Here is a 27266-nt window from a genome sequence, read left to right as displayed (position 1 = left end):
CAATAAATGCTGGCCCAGCCAGCGAAGCCCACATCCTGTGAATGAATAAAAAAGTCTTTACCATAGTACAACATTTAATAAGAGCACTATTAATAAATATTTTTGAAACTAAGCCAAAGAACGAGATATCAATCTGACAGCCAAAAGTTAAAGGTGGCGTTTATAGGATTGGGGGATTTAGGGAGGGAATTCCAGAGATTAGGGGCCAAGGTAGGGGAAATTACAACTAATGGCGGAGTAACTAAACCTTAGTTCTGAAGAGTCATATTGCCTCAAAACATTAACTCTGTCTCTCCACAGATGCTGCCAGACTAGATGAGATTTTCCAGCACTTCCTGGTTTTTTATTTCAGATCGCCAGCAGCCACCAGTATTTTGCTTTTAATGCAATTAAAATTGGGCATGAGCAAGATGCTAGAATTGGTGGAGCACAGAAGAGGTGACTAGGTATGTAGATGAGGGCAATGCATTTGACGTAGTCTACTTGGACTTCAGCAAGGCTTTTGATAAGATCCCGCATGAGAGACTGATAACAAAGGTAAGAGCCCATGGGATCCAAGGCAATTTGTCACATTGGATCCAGAATTGGTTGAGGGGCAGGAAGCAGAGAGTGATGGTCGAGAGGTGTTTTTGTGACTGGATGCCTGTGTCCAGTGGGGTTCCACAGGGATCGGTGTTGGGTCCCTTGCTGTTTGTGGAATATATAAATGATTTAGACTTGAATGTAGGAGGGTTGATCAGTAAATTCAGATGACACAAAAATTGGTGGGGTGGTAAATAGTGAGGAGGATAGCCTTAGATTACAGAAGGATATAGATGAGCTGGTCAGATGGGCTGATAAGTGGCAAATGGAATTTAATCAGGATAAATGTGAGGTGAAGCAGTTGGCAAGACAAACAAGGCATGGGAATACACGATGAATGGTTGGACCCTGGGAAGTACCGAGGATTAGAAGGACTTTGGTGTGCATGTCCACTGGTCCCTTAAGGTAGAGGGACAGGAAGATAAGGTGGTTAAGAAAGCAAATGGGATACTTGCCTTTATTAGCCGAGGCATAGAATATAAGAGAAGGGAGGTTATGCTGGAACGGTATAAAACGCTGGTTAGGCCACAGCTAGAGTACTGCATGCAGTTCTGGAATCCACATTATAGGGAGGATGTGATTGCATTAGAGAGAGCGCAGAGATTTACCAGGAGTTTGCCTGGGCTGGAGAGTTTTAGTTATGAGGAGAGATTGGATAGACTGGGGTTATTTTCCCTGGAGCAGAGGAGATTGAGGGAGAACATGATTGAGGTCTATAAAATTATGAGGGGCATAGATAGGGTAGACAGGAAGGAACTTTTCCCCTTGGCGGAGGGATCAATAATCAGGGGGCATAGATTTAAGGTAAGGGACAGGAGATATGGAGGGAATGTGAGGAAGAATTTTTTTCACGCAGAGGGGGGGTGGGAATCTGGAACTCACTGCCTTAAGGGGTGGTAGAAGCAGAAACACTCAACATTTAAGAATATTTGGATGTGCACTTGCGATGCCTTGGCCTAGTGCTGGAAAATAGGATTAGACTAGTTAGGTACTTGTTTGAATGGCACAGCCTCCATGGGCTGAGGGGCCTTTTTTCTGTGTAGACCTCTATGACTCTGTTGTAACTCTGTGACAGATCTTGAAGGTTTGCAGGACTGGAGGAGGTTACAGAGGCGGTGGAGGGATTTGTAAAAACAAAGATTTTTTTTTAAAAAAAAGCGGTGAGGCTGGAAGGAGGTGGGTGTGCACCTGCTAGAGAGTGTCCCAAAAGTTGCAGCGCCGGGATGCAACTGCTGCGGAATAAAATGCAACAAGCAACGGTGAGATTGATCTTCAGGGGCGGACGCAGAAACACATCGAGGGAGTAGCACCCATGGAGGTGTCTGCTCAAATTTTACTTGAAAACAGTGTCAGCAATGATTGAGAGCAAAACAACTCACATTAAAATAAAGAAGAGCTGCAGAATTACTTAAAAACAGAACCAAGTAGAGGATGGGGATCCCCCTCCTTCCTCTGTGTGATGGTCTCTCTGTGTTTACCGCCGGCCGGGTTTATTTTAGGCTGAGAGTTGGCCTCCCGGACCAGGGGCTCTCACAGTAACCGGGAGTTATACTGCCAGCCCCAGGGTGATGGCCAACGGCGGCCTGGCCTTCCCTTAGCGCCCGGACGGGCTCAATTACAGAAACAAACAAACACACGTCGGGGGGGGGGGGGGGGGCCGGTAGCGAGCCCGCGCTCTGCTTCAAACAGCCGGAGGGCGAGAGGCCCGGCCAGGCCCGGCCCGGCCCGGCCCGGCCCAGTCCAGCCCAGCCCGCTCCCGTCGGCAGCTCCTCCCCGCTCTCACTCCGCTCCGGCCCGGCCCGGCCCAGACCCGCCCTCACCTCTTGGCCGCTCCACTCACACCACACAAACCGGCCCCTGCGCCGCGGTGCAACCTTCCCTCTGGAAAAGCCTTAGCTCCGCCGCTCCGTTCCGCCTGGATTTTAGACAAAAAAAAAGGGGGGGGGGGCGGGGCGCGGCAGCCGGGAAGTCGTGATTCCAGCGTGCGCTAGGACCCGGCAGGGGAGGGAGGGTGGTAGAGCGCACGCGTTCTGGAACCAATGGCCAGGCGACGGTTACGACGCACACGTACTAGAGCTATTTCGGGGGGGGGGGGGGGGGGTGGTTGTGTTTGGCGGTCAATGCGCGTGCGTGCTAGGGTATTTAGCCGGGTGACGATTTCTGCGCACGCGTGCTAGAGCCATTGGCCTGGAGAGGGTGAATGCGCGCTCGTGCCACAGTCCGGGTGACGGTCGTTGCGCACGCGCAGTAGAGCCGCCGGCCGGTTGGCGCTGCAGCGGGCGGTGATCGGGAGCCAGGCCCGGGCCTGGAGTCGGCGGTGGCGGGCGCTGAGGGCGGCGGCGACGGCGACGGGGAGGCGGAGCTGCTGCCGTCACCTTTTACCTTCAGCTCCAGGAGGATCTTCCTGCAGAAGGAGGACGAATTCTTCGAAGTAGGTAATGGTGGTGATGGCCCTTGGAGCGGGTGAGACATTAAAACCGAAAGCCGTAAGGAGGGGCGGGGAGAGGCGAGCTGGTGCCCCGGTCAATCCTGATCCATCACCCAATGTCCATAAAACAGACGATCAGCTCATTCCCTCATTGCTGCCTGTGGGATCTTGCTGTGCGTAATTTGGCTGCTGCGTTCCTTTGAAAGAAAGAGAAAGCAATTGGATTTAATCCAACTCCTTTTACGAGCTCAGGACGTCCCAAAGTGTGTTTTTTTTTTTACACAGCCGAAGAAGCATTTTTGGAAGTGAGGTCTGCGCTGTAATGTGCACAGCAAGATCCCACAAGCAGCAATTTGTCAATGGCCAGGTAACGTATCTAGGTCATGTCCATTGAGGGAGAAACATTGGCCAGGACACCAGGGAGAACTCCCCTGCTGCACCGCCAACCCTTAAGGGAATTGTTACTGGATCGTCTTCAGTGCTGCTAAACGAGATCTATAATTTCCCCATGCATGTCACCTTAAGGGTTTCACACCACATTTAAGCTGCTGACAGTGAGATGTCTACTGAACTTTCTCGAGGCTTCCTTTTCTACCAACTTTTACAGGTTTCCTTACAGGTAGTTTGCTCTCGAATAGATCAGAAATTATAAAGCAGCCAAGGAGTTAAAAAGTTTTCAACCGTGGGGCGATTTGGCAAATTAGAATATGACAAATGGTCAAGTTATGTATAAAACGTTTTTGATGGAGATGAGAAAAGGAATTTGGCTGCTGCATGATCCCCTGAGCTATCTCTATAGATTTTTAAATGCTTTGAGCAATTTATATTGAGCCAATGTCTTCAATATTTATGCATCTAATTCAGCATTAACAAAATAGGCCAACGTTTTGAGGGTCAAATTTAAACTTTTGTTAAATTTTCTACAAAATTAATAGGTACTGTAATAACTCCATGTTGGTATCATTTCTGGGCCATGAGGTAAGGAGCATCGTAAACCAGCCAATTTGCACAGATGCCTAAGTTGGTTCTTAAATAGCGAGTGCTGGGATTGTGACAGTGCAACAAATATGATTCCTTACCCTCTGAACCAAATGACCTTGGAAACAAATGGAGTTGAAATGTGCCTTGCTAAAGTGCAATTAAATCTCATGGACACCCATAGCTGATTGTTACTTCCAGTCACACTGTTAGATGCTGTTCTTGGTTGATTAAAAAAAACAATATTCTTTTGATAGTATGTGAGCACACAGTAAAAGATAAGCCTTATTATTGGGTGCCCTTGTAGACTGATCTGCTGGCAGTCAGTTCATAGGAACTATGTTCTAGGCCGCTTATACAGCAATCAGTTTTACTGGGTGCTGATAACGTAGCAGAGTTGATGATTTCATTGTCGTCTTATGGCACGACCTCCAGTTGGGCTTCACAGCCTCATCCAATAGTTCAATTGTTTAGGTTTATAGATGCATTACTGTGTTTGATCATCTCTTGATGCTGGTTAAATTAGCCAATATTTGCACTTTTAGGTTTATGCCAATAAAGGCTTAAAGTTTGTGTGTAACTGATCAACTTGTAACTATTGAAAACAGCAGTTATCAAACCAATGATTTACAGAAAATAATTTCACTTTTTATTTTGTTTTAGGATGGTGATATCCATAGACATTTATACCTGCAAAATGCCTTAACAAGTGTGGGAGAAGTGGAAAGACCCAAGTAAGTATAGCTGTTTGCTTTTAAGGATTGCCCCTTTTCTAATTCTATTGCAAGAAAACTATTTGAATTTTCCCTCTTTTGTTTTTTCCTGAAGTGCTAATTTGTGCATATACATGTTTTTCTTCATTTAGGGTTTCTGAATTCTGCTGCCATATAGCAGGCTGCAGTCAACTGTTTGATACCCTTGAAAACTATGAACATCATTATAATACATTCCACCGCAATGTTTGTTCCTCCTGCAAGCGCTCTTTCCCATCCAGTCATCTGCTGGATATTCACATCCTGGAATGGCACGACTCACTTTTCCAAATTCTGGCAGCAAAACAGAACATGGTAAGTGATTATATTGCTGAAAAATGAGACATGCTTTTGAAGCTTTTCATTTTGCACTCATGAGGACAGATGCAAGTACACCAAAGGGGACAACAATTTATACTGTGTGAGAAACAGGGTGTTGATTGGTTGGCAAGTGGACTTTGATTGGTTCAAGTGTTGCCATGGGGAATACACCAGGGAACAGTTACTCCCAAAGCTATTGTTTATCTTCACTGGTCAGTATTCACATTAGGATTCCTACAGTTGCACGCGCTATAAGATTGGCCTTATCAGAACCTTGTAAATAGGGACTGAGCCATTTTGCTCACTGTACAAGTTGATGCCAAAATAGGGCACATCAGCATTATCCTGTGGGATATTGGGTACCTCGGTCAGATGATTACTTGCAGTATATCACGCAAACTCATGATTGGGCCTAAGGCCGTCACTTTCAGACCTGAAAAGTACCCGTTTACCTCCAATTACGCTGGAAGGGTAAGGTGTCTCAAAAGTTTGAGCAACAGATGAAGCTAGCTGTTTCACATTGCTACTATGCAGTAACAACACAAGTGGTATTCTCCATTAACAGGATACTGCTGTCAAACCAAAAAGACACTCTGCCTAGTATACAGATAAGTAATCTGGTATATGAATTTCAGTGCCGATGTGATGCCAGGTATGTAGGTTGTATGTCCCAATGACTGGTGGATCATATCACACAGCATATCCCTTCGGCTGTTCGCAACAAGCAAAGTATTGACTGTACTCCACCAACAAGCGCTTGCAAAACTCAGAATAGTGTCCAACGTCAGATGTGATTCCACGATTGGGCAGCACTTACTGAACAATCCAGAGTGTGCCAACAATTCCATTAACAACCAATTTAAGATTATCAGCCGGGCCCTCAAAAGTAGCTCACTTACGCTTGTTACAAGCTACATATCTTCACACGCAGGGACCAATCCTCTACAGGCAACAGGAATTTGTCAAGACATTGTGCCTTTTCAGTTTAATAAAAACTTGGCCTTACTGTTCCCTGGTGCATTTCCCATGGCACGTCTCGACCAATCAGTCGCTTTTGCCAACCGATCAACACCCTGCTTCTCATGCAGTATAAATTGTTGTTACCTTTGAAATTTGGTATTCTTGCGTCTGTCCTGATGAGTGCAAAATGAAAAGCTTTGACGGCATGTCTTTTTTTCCAGCAATACCGGGTTACTATGACTATAAAACTCTAAATCTTGAGTTGTTCACTGCTCTGTGTTAAGTAAGTGTGCATTTATGTATAATTTAAAGAACAGAGCCGTCTGAAATCCATGCAGATCCAAGTACAGATCTGCCTAAAGTGGCAGGATGATCCAGGAATCTCATAACTTCTATTAATGCTATACAGTGATTATGTACAGTTTTAAGAGGAACCATTTGGGTACAGATAACTTGGGGTACATTGTGGCTGCTGAGTTGGAAGAAATGAAGGTAAACACTTTGTGTTATAAGATACATCAGTAATCCAAATTAATCAAGACAAAGTTACGTCAGTATTAGAGAACAGAACTGAGTGAAGAAGTTTCTCCTCATCTCAGTCCTAAATGACCTACCCTGTACTGTGACCCCATGATAATGTTAATGCAAAATAAAGGAGAATTCATCAGGGAACAGCCACATTAGGAAACACTAAGTAGAGGACAAAAGGATAGAATGACAATTTCATTGGTCAGAAGAAATAAGTGCCACTTAAGTAAAGAGTTGAGGCGCTGGAGATTTGATAGTCCTTTTATCGTGGCAATGAAGCAAACTGCTCCCTCCACTCAGAAAAGTCTAGGTGTTGCTAACTTTCATTTTCAGAGGGTGGTGAACCTGTGGAATTCTCTACCACAGAAAGCTGTGGAGGCCAAGCCACTGAATACATTTAAGACAGAAATAGATAGATTTTTAGACTCTAAAGGCATCAAGGGGTATGGGGAGAGAGCGGGAGTATGGCGTTGAGATAGAGGATCAGCCATATTGAATGGTGGAGCAGGCTTGAAGGGGCCGAATGACCTACTCCTGTTTCTATTTTCTATGTCTATGTCCAGTTTAGCATTGTCTTTTTGGTGGTTTTCAAATGTAATTTTGATGCCCCTTTTCTCTTGGTTTGATGTCTTGATTAGAACTTTCATTTATATAGTGCCATTCACATCCGCAGGCTGTCACAAAGCACTTCACAGCCGATGAAAGAGTGTTGAAGCACAGAATATTTTGTATTGCAAGACAAAGCAGCAGCTAATTTACATACAAGATCCAACAAACAGCAATGGCATAAATGACCAAATATTTGTTTGAGATGTTGGTTGCATGGTAAATGTTGGGCATGACATCTGTCCTTTGAAGGGTGCCATGAAATCTCTTATGACCATCAAAGAAGGCTGACAGGGCCTCAAATAAGCACTTCAGCCAACTACAGCACCTCTGACAGCGGAGCAGTCCCTTAGTACAGCGCTGAAGTGTCAGCCTAGATTGAGTGCTCAGGTTTCTAATGAACCTTCTGATTCTCAGGAAAGTATGCTACCACTGTGCCAAGTATGCTTTATACAGTATTATGACCCTGTTAGGGACCAGTAACTTTTTGTTTAAAGTAGACAAAGTTTGAAATCCCAGTTACCTGCTAAGAGAATAAAGGCATAGGATTCCACGCTTTTAAACTTGCAGAGTAAACTTTAGTATACAAAGTTAGCAAAGTAAAACGATCTACAATATCTATCTTATACTCTAACATTTAGATTTAACATGAGTTAAATATGAAATAATAGGCAAACTGTGGTCGAACACATCACACTGCATATTAAATGGTAGATGCGATCAAGACAAGTCCCATGAATTTGTCAGCAACCCACCAAGTTGTCAGTGACCACTGAGTCACAAAATCGTGTTAAAACTCTTGTCTCCCTCATGAGGGCTTTCAACTTCTCATTCTCGATGAACTAGCCTCTGAATTCCCTTGAAAGCCACACTGACTCAGACTGCCTCAATAATGACTGACTTCCCAATACCTTAGTCTCTTCTGAGACAGTTTTCCATGGGATTCACAAAGCTGCACTTCTGCCTCTAGTTACTGGCACACTACTGCTACTTCACTAAGCTGGTGCTGCCCCTGGGTTTCTCCAAACTCCAGACTCCCAGGGCTTCTCTGAGCCCTAACTGCCTGGAGCCTGCTAACAGTTATCGGGGCTTTTCTCTGAGCTGCAAATCACATGTGGTCCAAACTGCCAAGGACCCTCTCTCTCAGCAGGCGCACAGATAAATTGAAGAAAGAGAACCTTCTTAAGCTCCATCCATCTTCGTGACATTATAGCCTTTCAGGGTTCACTGGATGCTTTTAAACTAATTTGGCTCTAACTTCCAAAACAAAACATCTCTCTGGACTGCACTTCTGTGCAAGCATTGTAGACATCACATCTCCAGCCCTGCAGCTAAGTAAGCCCATCTGCTGTTTTATGATCTTACCTTCCTAGCTGTTAACCCCTTAAGTCAACATGGCCCAACCTTTAAGTGTAGTAGACTCCAAGCTGCTTTAGTTGCATTTATCTAATTTTGTACAGTTAAACTAAACATTAGCTCTTGAATATTAACGTGAACATGAACTAGATATTCATCACAACAGTATTTTAATTGTGATTAGACATGTGGTAAACAAGGAAGCAAAACCACTTGCCAGTTAAAGTGAGGATATGATACAGGATATTGCAAGTATCAACTGAAGAAGACACTGATCCTGGATTGAAATTGTAGCTGGAAGGGAGTTGTAGCATAGCTGGGAAGGACGCCCCACAACTGTGAACATGTATCAGTGTCGCCACACAGCTCCGATGGTGAAAAGAGAGGCCCAGGATGAGCCAGAAAGGTGAAGTTGGCTCTTGCCTTCTGCCCCTAGGAAGGCAAATGCCCATGTGCAAAAAGTAATTCGCATCTCTTAGATTGATTACCTTTCCTGGAGAAATTTTTGAGAATTCTCAAGAGAATCCCTGTGATAGTCTGGGAATTCCCAAAGACGTGCCCCCTTGAAGTAACTCACTCACAGTTCCCAAGCTGGGATTGTATGCTGCGACCCACAGGACAGTATAAGGTTTGTCTTCAAATTACTGCCATCCCACCCCATCATGGTGGGTCCCTATGATTTCCTGATCAATGTGTTTGTAGCTCAAGTGCTTTTTTTTATTTTCCAGTATGTGTGTTTGGTGGAGAGTTGTGCAGAAAAATTCAAGGCTTCCAGTGACCGGAAAAAGCATTTGATCAAAGTTCATGGTTATCCACCTGACTTTAGATTTGACAAACCAAAGAAACCAAAACGGTAAGGAAATTGTTCTCTGCGGGTGAGGGTTTATGTCGAACTTACTGGGGTGAGTTAATAAACTAAACAAAAATGTGTTTTGCATCACAGGTCTATAGAGCCATGCTTCTCGAATGTCTTTCCTTTTAGTTCTACTTCAATGTCTTACTATCTTAGAATGCTAATTGGCTGCTGGGCAATCAGTTGAAAGCGAATTTTGATAAGCTTGTAGTAAAGAATTGTCAGTTATTAATCCTTCATAAGTGAGAGTAAGAAAATCAGAGAATGATAGAGCACAGAAGGAAACCATTCAACCCATTGTGCCTGTGCTAGCACTTTGTTAGAACTATGAAATTAATCCCATTCTCCTCTTTCCGCTAAGTCATGTATTTCTTTCCCATCACCTGTCAAGTATTTATCCAATTCACTTTTGAATGTTACTATTGAATCTACTTCCATTACTTTCCCAGACAGTGCATTCCAGATCACAACAACTCACTTTGTAAGAAAATGTTTCCTCACGTCACACGTGATTCTTTTGCCATTCACCTTAAATCTGTGTCCCCTTGTTTCTAAACCGGAGACTGTTTCTCTTTATTTGCTCTATCAAAACCATTAATGATTTTGAACACCTCCATCAAATCTCCTCTTAACCTTCTCTGCTCTAAGGAGAACAGTGCCAGCTTCTCCAGTTTCTCCACATTAACTGAATCTCTCATCCCTGGTGCCTTCTAGTATATCACTTCTGCATCCTCTCCATGGCCTTTACCTTGTTCCTAAAGTGTAGTGCCCAGAACGGAACAAAATACACTTATTGTGGCCTAATCAGTGTGTTATGAAACATCATTTCCCTTTTATGTACTCTGTTCTTCTAACAATTAATTAGTAAAGCCAAGAGTCCGATTTTTTTTTTAAACAGTCCTTTCCACGTGTCGTGCTACCTTCAATGATTTGATTGTGTACACCCCAGGTCTCCCTGTTCCTGCACCCCCTTTAAAATTGCACCATTTAGTTCACATTGCCTCACCTCCTTCTTCCTACCAAAATATATCACTTAATTGTATTAAATTTTATCTGCCATTTGTCTGCCATTCCACCAGTCAATGTCCTACTGAAGTCTGATATCATTGCCCTTGCTATTTACTACATTTCTGAGTTTCGTATCAACAAGTCTTGAAATTTTGCCTTATATACACAGGTCCAGGCTATTTATATCAAAAAGATCAATGGTCCTTGGATAACTCCCTCATTCTGAAAAGCAGCCATTCACCACCACCTGCTTTCTGTCCCTTAACCATGCTGCCACTGTCTCTTTAATCCCATGGGCTTTAATTTTGCTAACACGTAGTGCTTGGCAAATACCTTTTGAAAGTCTGCATACACAACATCAACTACCCGCATCAACCCTCTCCAATACTTCATCAAAGAACTCGGTCAAGTTAGTGAAATATGACTTGTCTATAACACATCCGTGCTAACTCCCATTCATTAATTGTACTTTTCTTCATGCCAGCTAATTTTGCTTCAGACTAACCCAATATCATCCATTAGCAAAATTCCCTTTGTAGACGCAAGTTTTCTACCTCACAAAAACAATTCTAGTAAGATTTGGAATATAACCAATCATGGTGGGTTAGAGTCTCAGTTTTCAGAAACTGAGTCACAGACAGAAAAAAGCAATGTATACATTGAAATGTTATTAGAATAATCTTTCAGTGCTATTGGTAGTGGGGTTCTGTACTGCCCGTCAGGTTCCATCACTTGCCTGGAATTGATGATCAGGTGAGTAGTGCGTCCCTGCATCAGTCACAGAACTAGCTGCCCAGGGTGAACAGTTCAGCTGTGTGGCATTAAAGGCCATAGTCCCAGCCATGCCATATTCTTGTGTTCATTTAAAAGCTTAAGTGCTAAACGTGAATTTCAAATCATAGACCATTTTGAAAGTAGTAATTTTGTTGTGCTACTCTTCAATGTGACAGTACAGGAAAGCAAACGGGCTTTCTTCCTTCCTGCCCCACAGCAATCAAAGGAATCAAGACAAGAGCTCACACGACATGGATGTGGAAACATCCAGTTGCCAAAAAGAAACAACTGATATTTTCTGCGGAACATCCACAGAGTTAATGGACCATGTGTCTGTAGAAACAATGGAAGCGGAGAGTCCGTCTGTGTCAGGACAAGAGAAATCCACCACAATGCAGCAGAGGCCGTTCTACTCTTACAGGTTACAGTCCTGCTACCATTATTACTTTTACCTTTCAAGTACAGAAGAATAAGAGTAACATTGTGAGCATCACCTTATCTTTATTTAAAACATATATAGTAAAAATACTTAAATTATGCCTTCATTTCAATGTTTGTCGACAGTCAGTTTTGTGGTTTTTTTTTTAAACCCTAGTTTCATAGTGCAGAATGTAATGGTTGTAATCATGTTGGGAAAACATGGCCAGAAGTTACAGAATTTCATTGATAGTTTCAGACATCCTATGGTTTAATTTCTCCCCAATCTATCTCAAAGCCACTGAAGTTCAGTTCCACAGGTGCTATCTGCCTTCCAGTGTCTTGTCCAAATGGCAGTTCTTCACAGATACTTAGTCAGCGTCAAAGAGAAGTTTTACTGTGGGAGGTGTCATAGCTGAACCAATCCTGTCCTTGCCTTGTATCTAAACTTGCCTGGATGTGTACAACTCCAACAACACTCAAGAAGTGCGACACCATCCAGGATAAAGCAGCCCGCTTGATTGGCACCACATCCACCATCTTAAACTTTTACTTCTTTTATTACCGATGCACAGTGGCAGCGTGTGTACCATCTGCAAGATGCTCTTCAGCAACTCACCGAGGCTCCATTGACAGCATCTTCCACACCTGCGACCTCTATTATCTAGAAGGACAAGGGTAGTAGATGCATAGTAACACCACCGCCTGGAAGTTCCCCTCCAAGCCACACACCATCCTGACTTGGAACAATATCGTTGTTCCTTCACTGTCACTGGGTCAAAATGCTGGAACCCCCTCCCTAACAGCACTGTGGGTATACCTACACCACGTGGACTACAGCGGTTCAAGGAGGCAGCTCACCACCACCATCTCAAGGGCAAATAGGAATGGGCAATAAATGCTGGCCCAGCCAGCAAAGCCCACATCCTGTGAAAGAATTTTAAAAAGTGATTGGGTCATGGTTGGAGGTGGGAACCTGGGCTGACATTTTCTTTTTGCCACCTTCATAGACTTGAGCACTGAGCACCATCACCACTCCCTTGGTTTAGCTAACTCAGTAAAGACTGAATATGAAACCTGGTCCTTCCTGATCTCAATGGCTCAGTTTTCTCTGTTTTTCCTTTTAGGGTGCCAGCAACAATTTGTTTTGGCCATGGATCAGTCCGTGGCTTTAAGAATCCAAGGAAAAAGAAGTGACCTGTGTTTTGAATTAACTCGTCACTGGATACTAGAACAATATGCTGTAAAAGGCATTAGTTCAAAATATGAACTTGGATGAACATTTTGTCACGATTCTCCTGATCAGTGGGAACAATCTCGGCCTCCAAGAGGCAATTGGATACAACTATCAGTCATTGTGGTCGCAAGTGTTTTTTTTTCCAAAAGGATCGTACTATTCAGAAAACAGATATGTATTTATTAATTATTACCAAAATAAATCCTCTGCTTTTCATTTCTGTGCATTTTTATTGGAAGACTCATCATTTCCAAACAAATTTCCACTGCTTTCTGCATATGGTATTCAAGTAGAAAAATTGAAATTAGATTATGCTGTATAAGTTTTCAGATGAGACCTTCTCATAAACCGAGGCCTTGTCTTCCCTCTCGAGAGGATGTTAAAAAGATCAGGGTATTATTTGTGAGAAGAGCTGGAGAGTTATCCCCGGTGTCCTGGCAAATATTTACCCCTCAATCAACATCACAATAACAGATTATTACCTGGTCTTTATCACATTGCTGTTTCTGGGAGCTTGCTGTGCACAAACCAGGCTGCTGCATTTCCTACATTACAACAGTGACTACACTTCAAAAAGTACTTCATCGATTGCAAAGCGCTTTTGAGATGTCTGGTTGTTGTGAAAGATATATAAATGCAAATCTTTTTGTTTTATCTCATTGGTTTCCTGCTTTCTAAATATTACTTACCTGGGTACACTTTCAGGTAGCTGAAAATCAAAATGGCAGCGCAAACTAAGTCACAAAATATTTTCTAGCGATATGATTGCCAGTTTGGGATTTGTAACTTTATAAAAATATTGACCAAGCCAACAGCTCATTTTATTTGCTGATTTGCACATTTGTCATTTGTTACCAAATGAATCAAACTACTTTTGATTTAACCTTGTTTATTATTTGGGTATTTATTACTTCACCGGTAAATCCTGATTTTGGCTATATTACTATACTTCTCCCAAATGGGTACATACCACCCTGAAATCTAACAGATTGAGATGTATCACTGATGTGCGCAATATTTTTAATTGTTACCCATAGCTCAATACGATTAAAATCTCTTGCACGAATATATAAAATATGCAGGCTGGCACAAACTTGTAACAGAAAATAATCTTGTCCTACTTTTAGTTATAGGTGCAAATAAAGAATGTCATCCTGGGTGAAATATGAAATGGGGAGAGGTCCTACAGGAAGCAGAATGAATTCAAAACCTGCAATTGGCCTGCAAATTGCTGAATTAATTTCTTTAAGATGATTCTAGTCATGATTGTGATTGTTATCGCCGCTTGACATGAAGGGCATAAATGAATTTCATAATGCTAAGACATAGAAAATTAAATAATCTGCACCATAATCATTAAATTTATCCAAGATGGATATTTTTCTAAGAACTTTCCCACATTGGCCTGCCCTTCTTTCTGGGCTTTAGTCTGAGGATTACTAATTCGCTGAGCTTTGTGTGCTGTGGATTGTCAATGCTTCTGAACAGAATGCGAGAAAGATGCAGAATGGGAGTTGTCATTTTTACCTCTGTTAAACTACAATACTCAGGATGCACCATGCCAACCACATCACAGTATAACAGTGGAAAAGAATCACTGGTCCAGGATTCCCTTTTCCCATTGACAAATTGAGTGGGAGAGTGCGATTAATCAAGAATCCTTTTACACAGATTCTGTGGTACTACAGTATGCAGATTGCACCATCACAATCTACATCACATGACAAGCGCACATAACATTCAGAAATATTTAAAAGATGCTTTTCCAGCAACATTTTGTATAGTTTAAGCTATTAAAGACTAGCCCAAAGATACTTCAAACGAGGTTTTTCTTTGTGTCAACGAGTGTTTGGATCAGAGCCGGGCCTGAAGGTAATGTGTGAGGTCATTTGAAACTGGGCCTCGCTCTAATGCCAGTCAGCCAGACCTAGATCGTGCTAAATGACCATATTCCCAAGTGCTATTCATTGGAAACTCACTGGTGTAGTGCTGTGCCAGTGATGGTTTTAGCAAGAACTGTCAATTCTTTGTGGAAGTGAGGAATAGAAGGTCTTTTAGAATTGTGTAACAAGGACTAGTGCATCCGCTATTTTACAATAATCAGCACAAACACAAAACAATCCATCTCTCAATTCATTGGCAGGATGTGAGCATTGTTAGACAAGCCAGAACAGGCCAATATTTACTGCTTATGGTGGTGGTAAGCTACCTTCTGGATCACAACCAAATAGCTTGCATTCCAGAGAGCAGTTAAAAGCCAACCACATTGCTGTGGTCTTAGAGTCACATATAGACCAGATTGGGTAAGGATAGCAGATTTTCTCCCTTAAAGAGCATCAGCGAAGCAGAGGGGTTTTAATGACAATCCAAGTAGCTTCATGGTCACCAGATCTATTTAACGAACTGAATTTAAATTTCCCAACAGCTGTGGTGGGATTTGCACACATATCTCCAGATTATTAGTCCAGTCACACTACTGTTAGCATACCCTTTACCTATCCACAAGCGATAAAATGGGAGGTCAGAATACATCTAAATTTAGAACTCCTAAATAAAATCACCCTAATGCACCTCAAAGATTGAAGGGTGTGGAACTGCTTAGTCTCAGAGCAGAATAGTTTGGTCATAGCAGTAGGAATTACTTGACTGTTGACTATGCTGTGCAGTCTGATATCCAGAGGAAATTGAAAAAAGACATTGCCAATGCTGCTTATAACATTTAGGAAGCATTCCAGGGTATATGGAGATTGGGTATGAGAATAGAAACTGTGTTCCAGGCAGCTTTGCTGATATGAATGTTTAATGAAGCAATGCCTATAGATTCCTGGGAAAATGTACTTCCTGATTTGGGACTGGGCCATAGAGACCAAGAAAGTCTCAAGTTTTGTCCGTGCTGAGTTAGCTATTTTCATTCCAGCGACTAAAATTAGGTCAGCATTTCTTGCCAAAGAAATTGCAATTCTGAAACAAAGCAGAAAATCAGCAATGGCTCCAGCTCCTGTTTGACAACCAATGACTTCCTGGAAACTGCGCGCACACATTTAATGGCAAGTGTGGTGAGGATTAGGGTTGTCTCTGTTGTCCAATAGCTTTTGGACACCGGCCCTGCCGCCTCACACGAAGAATGGCCCTTTCTCCCATGGATCCGCGTCTCAGCATCAGTCACTACCTCCAAGAAAAACATTTGGAAGAGAAGGGGACTATTATATACCGGGTTTAGAGATGGTAACATGCTTCACAATATGGTGTAAAGGAATTATTTTTGATTTTAGTAGCAGGATTACGAACACTCGACAAACTGATGGCGGGAGCAATGGATCTTATGAATGTACCGTTAACTTAAGGTGTATGGTACAATAATGTACTCCTAACCTCATGCATTTAATTACTGCTTCCTATTTATCTCGATCATGTAGCTCCAGCCCAACGTCTATATACACTTCCATTAGATTTACTTACAATTTTGATACGCGATGAGATGCCCTCTGATGATCTGTTTTTTGAATCACGTTTTTTTTTGCCTTGGTGACAAGGTAGAAATTTACAATCCGCAGCCAACTCTTGAGCGAAGTATTAATCATCAAATGAGTTAATAATCCAACAGAACCAAATCCCCACGGCAGTGACCGGTGTGAATATGATTGGGGGCGAGTGAACTAATGTAAATTGGCTTTGGATTGTGGAGCTTGCCTGTTTTTTGTGTGTGCGCGCGGGGGTGAGAGGTATATGGACCATGTCTCTACCCAAATTATGCAGAAATGCGTGGTTGGGACCTCAAATGTTTTCTCGGTTCCATTTCAGGGAGCTAAGCTATGAATGAATAAACTATGAGTGCAAATAAAGTCAATTTCTAAAAAAAAGGTATGCGATTCGTGCGGTGGCACAGACTGAGTGAGACAGGCTCGGATACTGTCGGGGGGTGGTGGTGGTGGGGGGGTGTCGGGGGGGTTCAAAGCACCGCCGTACAAGACCAATGCGGGGGGGGGGGGGGGGGGGGGGGAAGGGTGTTGGAATCTGGGCTGCAGATTGGCCAAACAGCAAGACAAGCGGGTTATGCGTGGGGCGGCCGCTAGATGGGACTATTGCACCATGTTTGGAAGCCAAGAGCGCTGGGCAAGACAGACACTTGGAGGCTTGTTCGAACTGACATGTCGACCCTGTCTGCAATAACTTGTAACCCATTTGAGTGTGCAGAAAGTGGGTTTCATCGCTTTTATCTGGGAAACGACCCAAACGCCCGCGGGATTGGCGGCGATGTGGGCTTTTAATGTTTGAACATTTCTTCTCAAAGTTCTGCCCCTCAACTCGGGAACCGACAAAGTTCCGCCAACCTCTCTCCTCTTGGCCCGGGACCAGGAGCGACCCCCTCATTAAAGTGACCATTCGAAACCCCGCTTGCAGCCTCCTCCGGCTTCCGAAAACAACCCTGATTTAAAACTTTTATTGGCTGAAAATCAAACTCCCTCCCGTCCGTGCGTCGGTTTTAAGTGGCAAATTTAACGTGAGTGATGGGCACCAACATTAAACAGGAGGGATCGCGTTTCACAAAAGAAACGACTCCCGGACTCCGGCCAGTGAAAAATAAACCAGACTGTCCAACAATAATCCACCAGCGACTCTCGACTGGATTATAAATCACTGGGCACATCAGAGAGAGAGAAAAAAAAATCTAAAAAAAAATGTCCTTTTAAGTAACAATTTAACCAAGTTTAAAACGCTTATAATTGCAAAATTAGTGATTAAGACTCGCTAAACATCACAACAATAGATTGAACCATTGATTTATGATCGGCGATTCTAATTTGAGCAGATTTTTTTTAAAAAAGAGTAGAAATGGCGGTTAATGAATGTTGTTGGAAGTTTAATGTATTAGTGCTGGGTGATCCTCAAAATGGGACACCATCGATAAACATATTGGAGAACAGAACTTCCTATATATATTTTTTTTATAGTTTTTTTTTGGGGGGGGGGGTGGGGAGGGAAGAAAAGGTCATTGATGAACGAAAATCTCACCCAAAGTAGGAAACAATTAGCGTCACCTTCCCAGTGCGCAGCCCGAATCTCTGGAAAACTGGTCTCCGAACTCTCCGGATCCAAATACTTCTGGTTTGATATCCGTTTAGCCGTCACCGCCGCCGTACCCTGTGCGGCCTGGGTGCCTGTTCCAGAGAAACCCTCCCACACCCAATAAAACCATCCGCACCCAGTCCCCCATCTCCCTCTCTCAGGATCACTCCAATCCTGTGAACTGTTAAGAGATCGTTCTGGTCAGATTCGCAAAACAATTCTTTCCCAAGTTCAACCAATTTTCACGAATGAATTATGAAAAAGAAAATAAAGTTAGAAAAAAAACAATTAAAGAGTTTATTTGACCATTCAGTGTACAAAGACAAGTGAAATCCTTGTGACCCATTTTAACCATCCGCACATACAATAACCTGTACACTATTTACCGAAATGTAAACAGTTCTTTTAAAAAAAAAACGTATTTTAAATGCACTTAATATATATTTAAATATTGGTAAACAATCTTCAGAGTTGTCTCCTCTCCAGGGCTGGTAACGTATGTCCAAAAGCAGTGAGAAATCAGCCCCAGTTCTCGGAATACATGTTTACAACGCGCGTCTCTATTGTTCGTAAGTGGAGGGGAGAAGGTTTGATGTGTTTAAGCAAACGGTCAACACCTTAAAAAGCCTCGCTGTATAAATCAGACCGCAACTTCCCCTCTCAAAGAGGCTGCTTTCTGCTCGGCCGTTTTACAAAGTTTAGTTGGGCGTGTGGAGCCCACCTCACCCACGCTTTTGGAAGGGTAGGGCCCTGTTAATAAGGCTGGCCTGTCAAACCGTGCGTTCCTTCAGTCCATTTTAAACTCTCTTCGGCAGGTCTGGTCGAGAGGGACTTTGCTCTACTCCGTGAACTTCAAACTTGATTGCTGGAACTGGAATCTGTCTGACTTTTCCCATTCACAAACCAGAGAGAGAGGGGGTGGGGTGAGGTGGGGGGAGAAATCAGGAATAAGCCGCAGACTAGGGACACTGCAAGGTTCAAAAATGTCTGCAGCATTAATCATTAAAGCCAAAACACTTTAAACCAAACGACAGCTTTATTATGTCGAGGATTTATCACCTTTATCGCTTTGGAATTTTGTTTTAGATTTCTGTATAAATTATTCTGTATATTTTGATGAACTTCAATTGCACTTTTGGGGTCCTATATTACCGGGTGTGAGGGCTGACTAACTGGCTTAACAAAATCTTAGCAGTTGACCCAGTCTGGGTAGAAATTATTAAGCGGGAAGGTGAACACCGCTCGCTCCAACCACTTCAGTGGATTCCAGGGCTAATCGAATTAATTCAAAACCAAGTTAAAAGCTGTACACGGCTCTGCAGACCTCGACATCAATTTCTGGGGGCAAAAGAGGGGGCTCCGTCAAGACAAGAGAATTTACGATAAATAATACATTCCATATGTGACCGGGGTTGTAAAAAGTCCCGGGACAGGAAAACCAGGGCGCTGGAAGGCGTTGGACGGTCCGTACAAGTTTGGGGAGGTGAGGTGGGAGGCGATGGGGAACGGCAGACCGAACGACGGCAGCAATGGTTTGGCGGCTAGTTTGAGTTTTTCCAGCTCGGCTTCCTGAAGTCTTTTCGCCTTCGCCCGCCGGTTTTGAAACCAGATCTTGACCTGGGTCTCGGTCAGGTTGAGGGAGCTGGAGAACTCTGCCCTCTCGGCGATGGACAGGTACTGTTTTTGGCGGAACTTGCGCTCCAGCGAGAGCAGTTGCGAGGTGGTGAAGGGTGTCCTCGGCTTCCTGTTGTTCTTGTGCTTCCTCAGTGTACACGGAGGGGGACTGGGATGCCCTGGAATCAAAAAGACAAGGGAGAGAAACAATAATAACACAAGTCAGCTTCTCTGCAAGTAACACCCACAGGGAAAAAGACCAAAAAATTACTCCGACAAGAGTAGCATTTTCCAAAGATTAAAAAGAATAGAGTCTCCGGCATTTGGTTTTATTAATACAATATTATAATATAATAATACCTTATTAATACAATCAGGAAGCAGGAAACCAGCATTGTTACACAGCCGGGTCAATTGTAAATTTTAACATTAAACCCCAGCACCGTTTTAAGGCTTACATTTCCATGTGTAATATTACCCAGATGTGAAACATTGAAAAAAAACCACAGACAATAAAAAAAACCCGATATTTAACGGACAATTCGTCCAGTATTGCATTGCAGGGGTCCGAGGATGTAATATTTGAACAGAACTCTTGAGCGGGGGAATGTGGATATACATCAAGTCATTGGATCAGAGAGGAGGGTGCATCCCTAGGGAAAAATCCCATTTAAATGGGATCCAAGTGAAATCAAAACCCGCACTTCCTAACTCTTCAGAAGTTTATGGTCATTCCCAGTTACTAAGGCTGAGGGTTGCGGTAGTCACTTGCTTTGAGCTTGAGGTGTGTAAAATGAAGCTGAGCACCCCGCACAGAACTTTCACCTCGACTTAGGTTATTAAACAAAGAAAATACATGAGTATTCAGTGCTCCTTCACAATCAAGCTGGCCTGGGTTCGCCCACAGGAAAGGGCACAAAGGGACTGAACTCGGAGTGACGGTGTCCCACCTCCCGAATGAATCCACTCCCTGCTCTCTACAGGTGTCCGTTTTAGTTAGGTTCCCATTTATCCAATATCAGGAGGTTTGATTCGGATTTTATATGCTTGCATTTACCGTTAGGAAAGAGCTAAGGGAGAGAAGCCCCAGTGAAACTGGCCTAGGGAGATGCCCATGACTTAGAGGCAGACGCGGGGAGACTTCAATTGATGTTTGGAGTCAGCAAGTCCGGCACCAGCCACTTCACCATAGGCTGCCTTTTGTCAGTAACCAAATTCTATCATGTCTAAGGAGGACAGACTTATATATCTATATATCCTTATTATCTATATATCCTTATTTATCTACATCCCACAGTCTGGTCCATAACCCACAGTCCGGCCCATGTCCCCACGGTCCGGCCCATGTCCCCACGGTCCGGCCCATGTCCCCACGGTCCGGCCCATGTCCCCACGGTCCGGCCCATGTCCCCACGGTCCGGCCCATAACCCATGGTCTGGTCTGTGTCTCATGATCCAGCCTATGCCCCACGGTCCAGTCCATAAACCACAGTCTGGCCTATGTCCCACAGTCCGGTCCATAAACCACAGTCCGGCCTATGTCCCACAATCTAGTCCATAACCCACAGTCTGGCCTATGTCCCACGGTCTGGTCCATAACCCACGGTCCGGTCCATAACCCACGGTCCGGTCTGTGTCTCATGATCCAGTCTATGCCCCACGGTCTGGTCCATAACCCATGGTCCGGCCTATGTCCCATGGTCCAGTCCATAACCCACAGTCTGGCCTAAGTCTCAAGGCCCAGTCTGTAACCCACAGCCAAATGTATGTCCCACAATCCCAAAATGGGCATGGTAGTAATGTTACTGGATGATCCAGAGTCCCACTTATGAAATGAGTTCAAATCTCACCACAACAGCTGGAGGGTATTTACATTCAAATGATTAATAAATCTGGAATTAAAATGTTACGTCATAATAATCACTAAACTACTGGATTGTCCTAAATCTGGTTCGTTGGCCCCCTTTCACCGGGAAATCTTACTTGTCCTCACTGGCCCTACATGTAACTCCAGACCCACTGCAATGTGGCTGTCTCTTAACTGCCCTCTGAAATGGCCTAGCAAGCCACTCAGTTCAAGGGCAATTAGGGATGGGCAACAGATGCCAGTCTTGCCAGCGATGCCCACATCTCAGGAGCGAATTTAAGAAGCGGCCTGTGTGTGGCTCCCAGTCCTGTTCACTTTCCAACAGCTGGCACTGTAGGAGGAGAAGTTAGAGGAAACTTCCTGATACCCCACCCTCCTCCACCATTTACTGTACAAAACTGTTGGCAATGATTACAGTTGCAAGACTTTTAAAAAAAACCTGTTTAACAAACTTTTTTTTTAAAAGAGAGTAAAACGGCACAAAATCACGCTTCTGTCAATGTAGCGTCGCTGGTCTAAGTAGCCCAGAGAGGTGCAGGCCCCTAACAAACAGGTCAGGCAGCTGAGGGCAGCGAGAGAGCCGCACACCGGACTTACTTGGAGGCGGTGAATAAGAACCATTTTGAACCCAAGCCGATTGCTCCTTGTCGCTGAGGCTTTCCGCTTCGTGCGAGGAGGAGCTCTCGGGAAAATGTTGAAAGTCTTCCCCGGGGTGTCCTTTACCCGGGTGAGAAGTCCTGGCGGAGCACTGCTCCTTACACTCTGCAGAGTCCACCACCGCAGGCAGTGCGGGCTCCGAGCAGGCTGGTTGCGTCCTGAAGGGTTTTCTGTCCGAGATGAGGGACTCCACGCTGAAAGGCAGGCTGGAGATCTGCCTCTTACATCCCTTCGGCTCCATGGATGAACTTTCGCTGCAGCCTCGCCCCTTCCCTGTCGTTTCCGAGTCCTTCTGCTCTTTAAGCCCCTGGTTCGAGCCCTGGACAGTGTTCATCGTCCGTGAGGAAGGGGCCATACACCTTTCCCGACCACTTCGCTGCTATCTTCTTGGCATGGAGAGTCGCGGCAAATCGATTCACTTCCCCCAATCTCAATCTGCAAAGTCGCTGGCTGACTTTCCTCAACTTAGAGCCGCACTTTCTGCTGCTTTAAACTTCTGGGGACTTTGCTGTCATCTCCCGCCCTCCAATGAAATGATTGGGATAGGGTTCTGACAGCGAGAATGCGGCCCCGATTGGTTTCTCGGTTCTAGAAGGCAACAATCATTTGGAAAGAAATGAGTAGTTAATCATAGATCTCTTGCTGGGCACGTTTATTGATAGCTCAAGGGGCTGTAATCTCCCAGGAACACAGAGTCACAAGAGCAATTCCAACGCAATTAAGCAGTAGGGCAGCCTTTAGCAAGATCCCTTTCTCATTACTGGTTACTTATTGAAACCATGCTTTAGGAGGGAGAGAGAGAGAGAAAAAAAAACAGCTCGGCTGCTATTTAAATACAAGGTTCTCTTAAATGTGAGAGGTACAAGATACATTTTCTGCATATTTTCACTTTGGACAATCTTGGTTATTGGTTAAGTGTCTGCCTGTCTCCCCACCCCACCCGACCCCCACCACACACATACCCACAGTCCCGATACAGCTCCAAGCAAAGGCAATCCTCAAGATAAGTCAAGGCATTTAACAGGCAGACGAGTTTATGTTATGGAAGGCGCCAGTTTCGGTCACATCAAACAGAGAAGCCACCTCGGGGAGAGCAGGCAATAGGGGCAACTAAACTAAACCAATTGTCCTCAAACTCTAATGTCTCCTGCATGCCTCACTGGAATCACTCTGAGCCTGTGCTAAGGAGCCTCTCTCAACCCCAAATATGATTCCTAAGCTTCCTGTAACACACACATTACAATGTGTGTTTTAGACACATTCTGTACGCGAATATATTTAATTTCGAAAAGAGATGTCCGCTAAAGTGCCTCACTTTATGCAAACCCGGCTTCAAGTTTGACAAGACTTTATTTCCCTCTGCAGATTTTTCAAATAAAAACTACTGTCCCGTGCGTTCAAATAGTGGCAACTAAAAGCGGCGGTTGTCTTAATTAAAATAAAACTCCGCAAACACCATAAATTACCGCGCTGCCGACATCATTAAAGTCTGGCTACAAATTACTGACAACTTCACCCCGGCCCCCATTCAAAAAGGTTCCCAGCCAATTCTGACCATCCCTCCCTGAAAACCGTTTACTGCACAGAGGCAAAGGTAACGAACGGCAGCCACTTTCATCCTCTAACCCGACATGTTTACATCCCCCGGGTGGATCCGCCTCTCGCCGTTTGGGTGTTTATTAACGATATATATATATATATATATATATAAAATTTCGCCACGTTTCAGGCCATAGAAGGGCGCATGGGTCACTCGCTTCGGAGGTGCAGGATGTTAGAATAAGTCCTTTCACAGGTCAAAAGTATTTTTTTTAAAATCTGTTTTGTGTTTAACACAAACTGACACTGCGAACGGTCTCTTTATAAACAGGGATTTATAAACGGAGATAAAGCCCAGGTTCACCACTATCAGTCCCATTGTTAAAAAAAAAGAACTTAGGAAGTAAGAATTGTTGAAAGTCGATATTGTACAAATGCAAACTATCATTAAAGAGGATGGTTTTTGCTGTGCGGAGCTACCAATGTTTCGCTTTGGCCTTGCAGTTACCAGAAAACTTTTATTAATGGCTCAAAGCAATTGTTTGTGCGAGTGTGTAACATTCTGACTCGGACTGGGGGGGGGTTGACAGTGGAAGGACAGATTCCGAGAGAAAGCATCCCGCGCCAGCACAGCATCGAACGGACAAAGAATCCACCCCCCCCCCCCCCTCCCCCCTCCCCTAGCAGGTTCGGGGTGACTAAAGAAATAATTTGGTTTTTAAAAAAATACTTCTAGAAGTGTTTTCGCTTCATCTAAAGTGAAACTGGTGGGATATCTGAATTCCTCACAGCAGTCAGCGTGAACTCGCTGCAACTTTGCTCCAAGAGCTGGCTCCTCATTGCACTTTGATGGGATCCTACAGTCGGGTCGAGCTGGCGAGAGGTCAGGAGGGACACTATGACCAACCTCGTACGGAAGAAGAACAGCTGGATCAGCATTGACTAAGCAAAAATAGCCAGTGGGGCCTGCCAGAGAAGGTAGATCCGCCGGAGCAGGGACAGTCACGAATGGGAACGGCCCAAATTGTGAGGACGCGGATCCGCCTGAATTTGCTCGACGGAATTGAAAACTGCCAAATGCATGTTCATTCAAACAGAATCTCACAGTGCGCTTGTTAGGACAGACCACAGCTATGTTTTCTTGGATGATCTTCATTGTTGCCTAAGCATCTAATACTTACATTTTATACTGATATTAGGCCGATATTTTAACATTATACAAGAAGCAATGATGTGTTATTTTGCAGTGTTTTCCATTAATAACTGTCGGATTTGAACGAATATATATTTGAAGACCTAACATTAGCAACATTGTAGAGCAGCCAGCAGATCAGTTGTGTTAAAATTGAACCAACGGTCCATACAAACGCAACTAATCAATTTAACTGATTATAATAAATGAATGATTGGCGTTCTCTCTCTCTCTGCCGAAGCTAAATTTGCGGGTATTTGACCCGAAAGCGTAATTAACTTGGTGCATTCTCATTGTCAGCCCAGGTTCTGTTAACTAGCCAAATCCGGGCACATTGAAATGATTCAGGTAGGATTCGCTCAGTCAATTTGCCAGCTCAGAACTTTCAAAGCAAGTTTGCTAGCCCAGGAATCCTTCTTTTTTAAAAAAAACATGATTGTAATAGTGTCAAGAGGAATGTCATTTTGTGCAGTAATAAATGCCTTAAATAAAAATGTCACAATAAATTATCACGAGATAATCATGAAATTATCGTGTAAAGCGAATTAACAATAGAGACAATGCTTCCATTTTTCAAATAATTATTATTCTTCAAACTACACTGACTTGGTTATTTGCAGCTTCATTTCTTGGCCTCACATCATGGCTATTTGGAGTGAGGTGCCCAGACCTTTATCCGCATTATATTCTGCTGAGCTTCACGCTACAAACTTTGAGCGCATTTCTCGTGGCCCCCCTACTATACTAACACTGTTCGTTTACAATTATACTGAACTTAATGAATCGCCCTTGAGTTCACGCGTCGATAGACGAAAAGCTTCCTAAGCTATTTGTCTGTTTCAAAGTCACAGCATTTCATGGTGTTATGAAGAGGGAATTTTGAACTGCCTTCGACCTTAATGCGAGTTCCTGTACGTCCAAAAAAAATGTAAATCGTCCCCACCCTTGCAATTCGTTTAAGTAACTGGTTGCGAAATGTATTTCGATTTATTACATGAACCACTTTTTTAAAAAAAAAATATTCTACCGCTGACTAATTAGATCCCCTCCAGTATCTGTCGGGAATATGTGTCAAAGGATAAACGCAGATGAGACACTTTAGAAGTTGCACATGGTTTCATTTCCTGGGCTAAAGAACCCAAAAGCTTCTTTTCAGGTTTATAGGGCACATTCGTCGACCACATTGTTAACAAATGTGGTTGCATGGAATTTGTAGCTCATGCACAATTCTATCCATATCTGCGTTTTTTTTTTCAGATATAGATAGCGCCACATGAAACATATTTGCATATACAACTGGTAAACAATTATTACATGCGTTTCAGTGTCAAGTGTGCACACATTCGCCGTGAGTGAATCACATTACACCTATTTAACAAAATTCGGTGTTGAAGTAGATTACGTCGACCGTGATATTTTAGAGTATTTGTTTTTTCGGGGGTGAATTGCAACCAGTCAATGCATGTTAAATTGAAATGGCATCTTGATGTTTGAGATTCTTAAATTCCTTTAGCGACTGATCGAATTAATTAAGTCATCAGACTTCAAAATACACACGATTACTGTCCGATTCTATCGTTCCGCCAGTGACTAGGGTTTCAATCGGGTTACAGTACCTTAGCCTGAGGTCCAGGATGAGTCACGGCTGAACGGTTGCCGAATTTCGATGCGTTTGTCGCTGGACACATTTTATGTGAGATCAACATTTTGTGGATATTTGTGTTGTTTTCAGTTGTGGGGAAAATATCCACAGATTCGGTTCAATAAAGAAGATAGTGTCCAGCAAAACAAATAAATACATAAAAGCATGGTAGGAAAAAAATGTCACATTTCTTTCAAAGAACATCTTGCCAGAGTTTAATAGATTTAAAAAAAACTCCACTCTCATTGGGTCAGATCTCCAAACTTGTAACATTACTGCAGTGACTAACCAGCTTAAGTTACAAAACCATCTCCCAGTGACAACCGGGTTACAGAAAATCTCCCAAATTATAAATATTGTAAAAAATATAAAATACACATTTTTTGTTGTAACTTCAAACCTTTAATGGATTTTTTTTCGAACTTAAGGGAAAGTCCAAGTGCTTTTTTTTAAAAAAAGGGGCAGACTTCCACCTTCATCGAAACCTTTACGTTTAGAGGTGAATGAATATGTTCAAAGCACCGCTGTGACAGTATATGGTGTAATAGTTTCATTGGAGCCTCGAATAAAAGTGGAGATGTTTGTGTTGGGATGTAAGTGTTAGCAATCACATCCCCTATAAAACAAAACTGACCCTTTGTAAAGTTGACCCCTGAGACATAATGGAACCACTGGGGGAAATTGTACTTGGTTGTGGGCTGAGTGCAAGCAGTGGAAATGGTAAGTGCTGCAGAACCTAGATTATTTCACAATCTGAAAGAGCCACGCTCTTTATTTGGCTATTTCATGATTTATGTGATGGCCCGAAAAAAAAAATATATATATGTTAAAAAAACACACACACACAAGGAGTGTTTTGTTTATGACCAGCTGACTGTCAATGAGGAA

General features: G+C 43.4%; 3 protein-coding genes across 3 annotated transcripts in view; 1 reads left to right on the top strand and 2 right to left on the bottom strand.

The window, feature by feature from the left end:
- The window catches only part of tubgcp2 (tubulin, gamma complex associated protein 2), a 39522-nt gene extending 36994 nt beyond the window's left edge, over positions 1-2528 (bottom strand). The window contains exon 1 of the mRNA XM_041176528.1: positions 2403-2528. The gene's annotated coding sequence lies outside the window, so the exon portion shown is untranslated. The remainder of the gene's footprint in view (positions 1-2402) is intronic.
- On the top strand, positions 1806-13016 carry znf511 (zinc finger protein 511). Its single transcript, XM_041176220.1, has 7 exons — positions 1806-1841; positions 2834-3013; positions 4652-4722; positions 4854-5055; positions 9240-9364; positions 11328-11567; positions 12691-13016. The coding sequence occupies exons 1-7, from the start codon at positions 1806-1808 to the stop codon at positions 12758-12760; spliced, it is 924 nt and encodes a 307-aa protein (XP_041032154.1). The 3' UTR covers positions 12761-13016.
- A 5152-nt stretch (positions 13017-18168) lies between these two features.
- LOC121270855 (homeobox protein MSH-C-like) lies at positions 18169-22470 on the bottom strand. Its single transcript, XM_041176395.1, has 2 exons — positions 21946-22470; positions 18169-19660 (listed from the first exon to the last, which is right to left on the bottom strand). The coding sequence occupies exons 1-2, from the start codon at positions 22358-22360 to the stop codon at positions 19245-19247; spliced, it is 831 nt and encodes a 276-aa protein (XP_041032329.1). The 5' UTR covers positions 22361-22470; the 3' UTR covers positions 18169-19244.
- Between the last annotated feature and the right edge of the window lie 4796 nt (positions 22471-27266).

The sequence above is a fragment of the Carcharodon carcharias genome, chromosome 28 (genome assembly GCF_017639515.1).
Source record: "Carcharodon carcharias isolate sCarCar2 chromosome 28, sCarCar2.pri, whole genome shotgun sequence".
In the NCBI taxonomy this organism is placed as follows: Eukaryota; Metazoa; Chordata; class Chondrichthyes; order Lamniformes; family Lamnidae; genus Carcharodon; species Carcharodon carcharias.
This window is presented reverse-complemented; position numbering and strand designations above follow the sequence as displayed.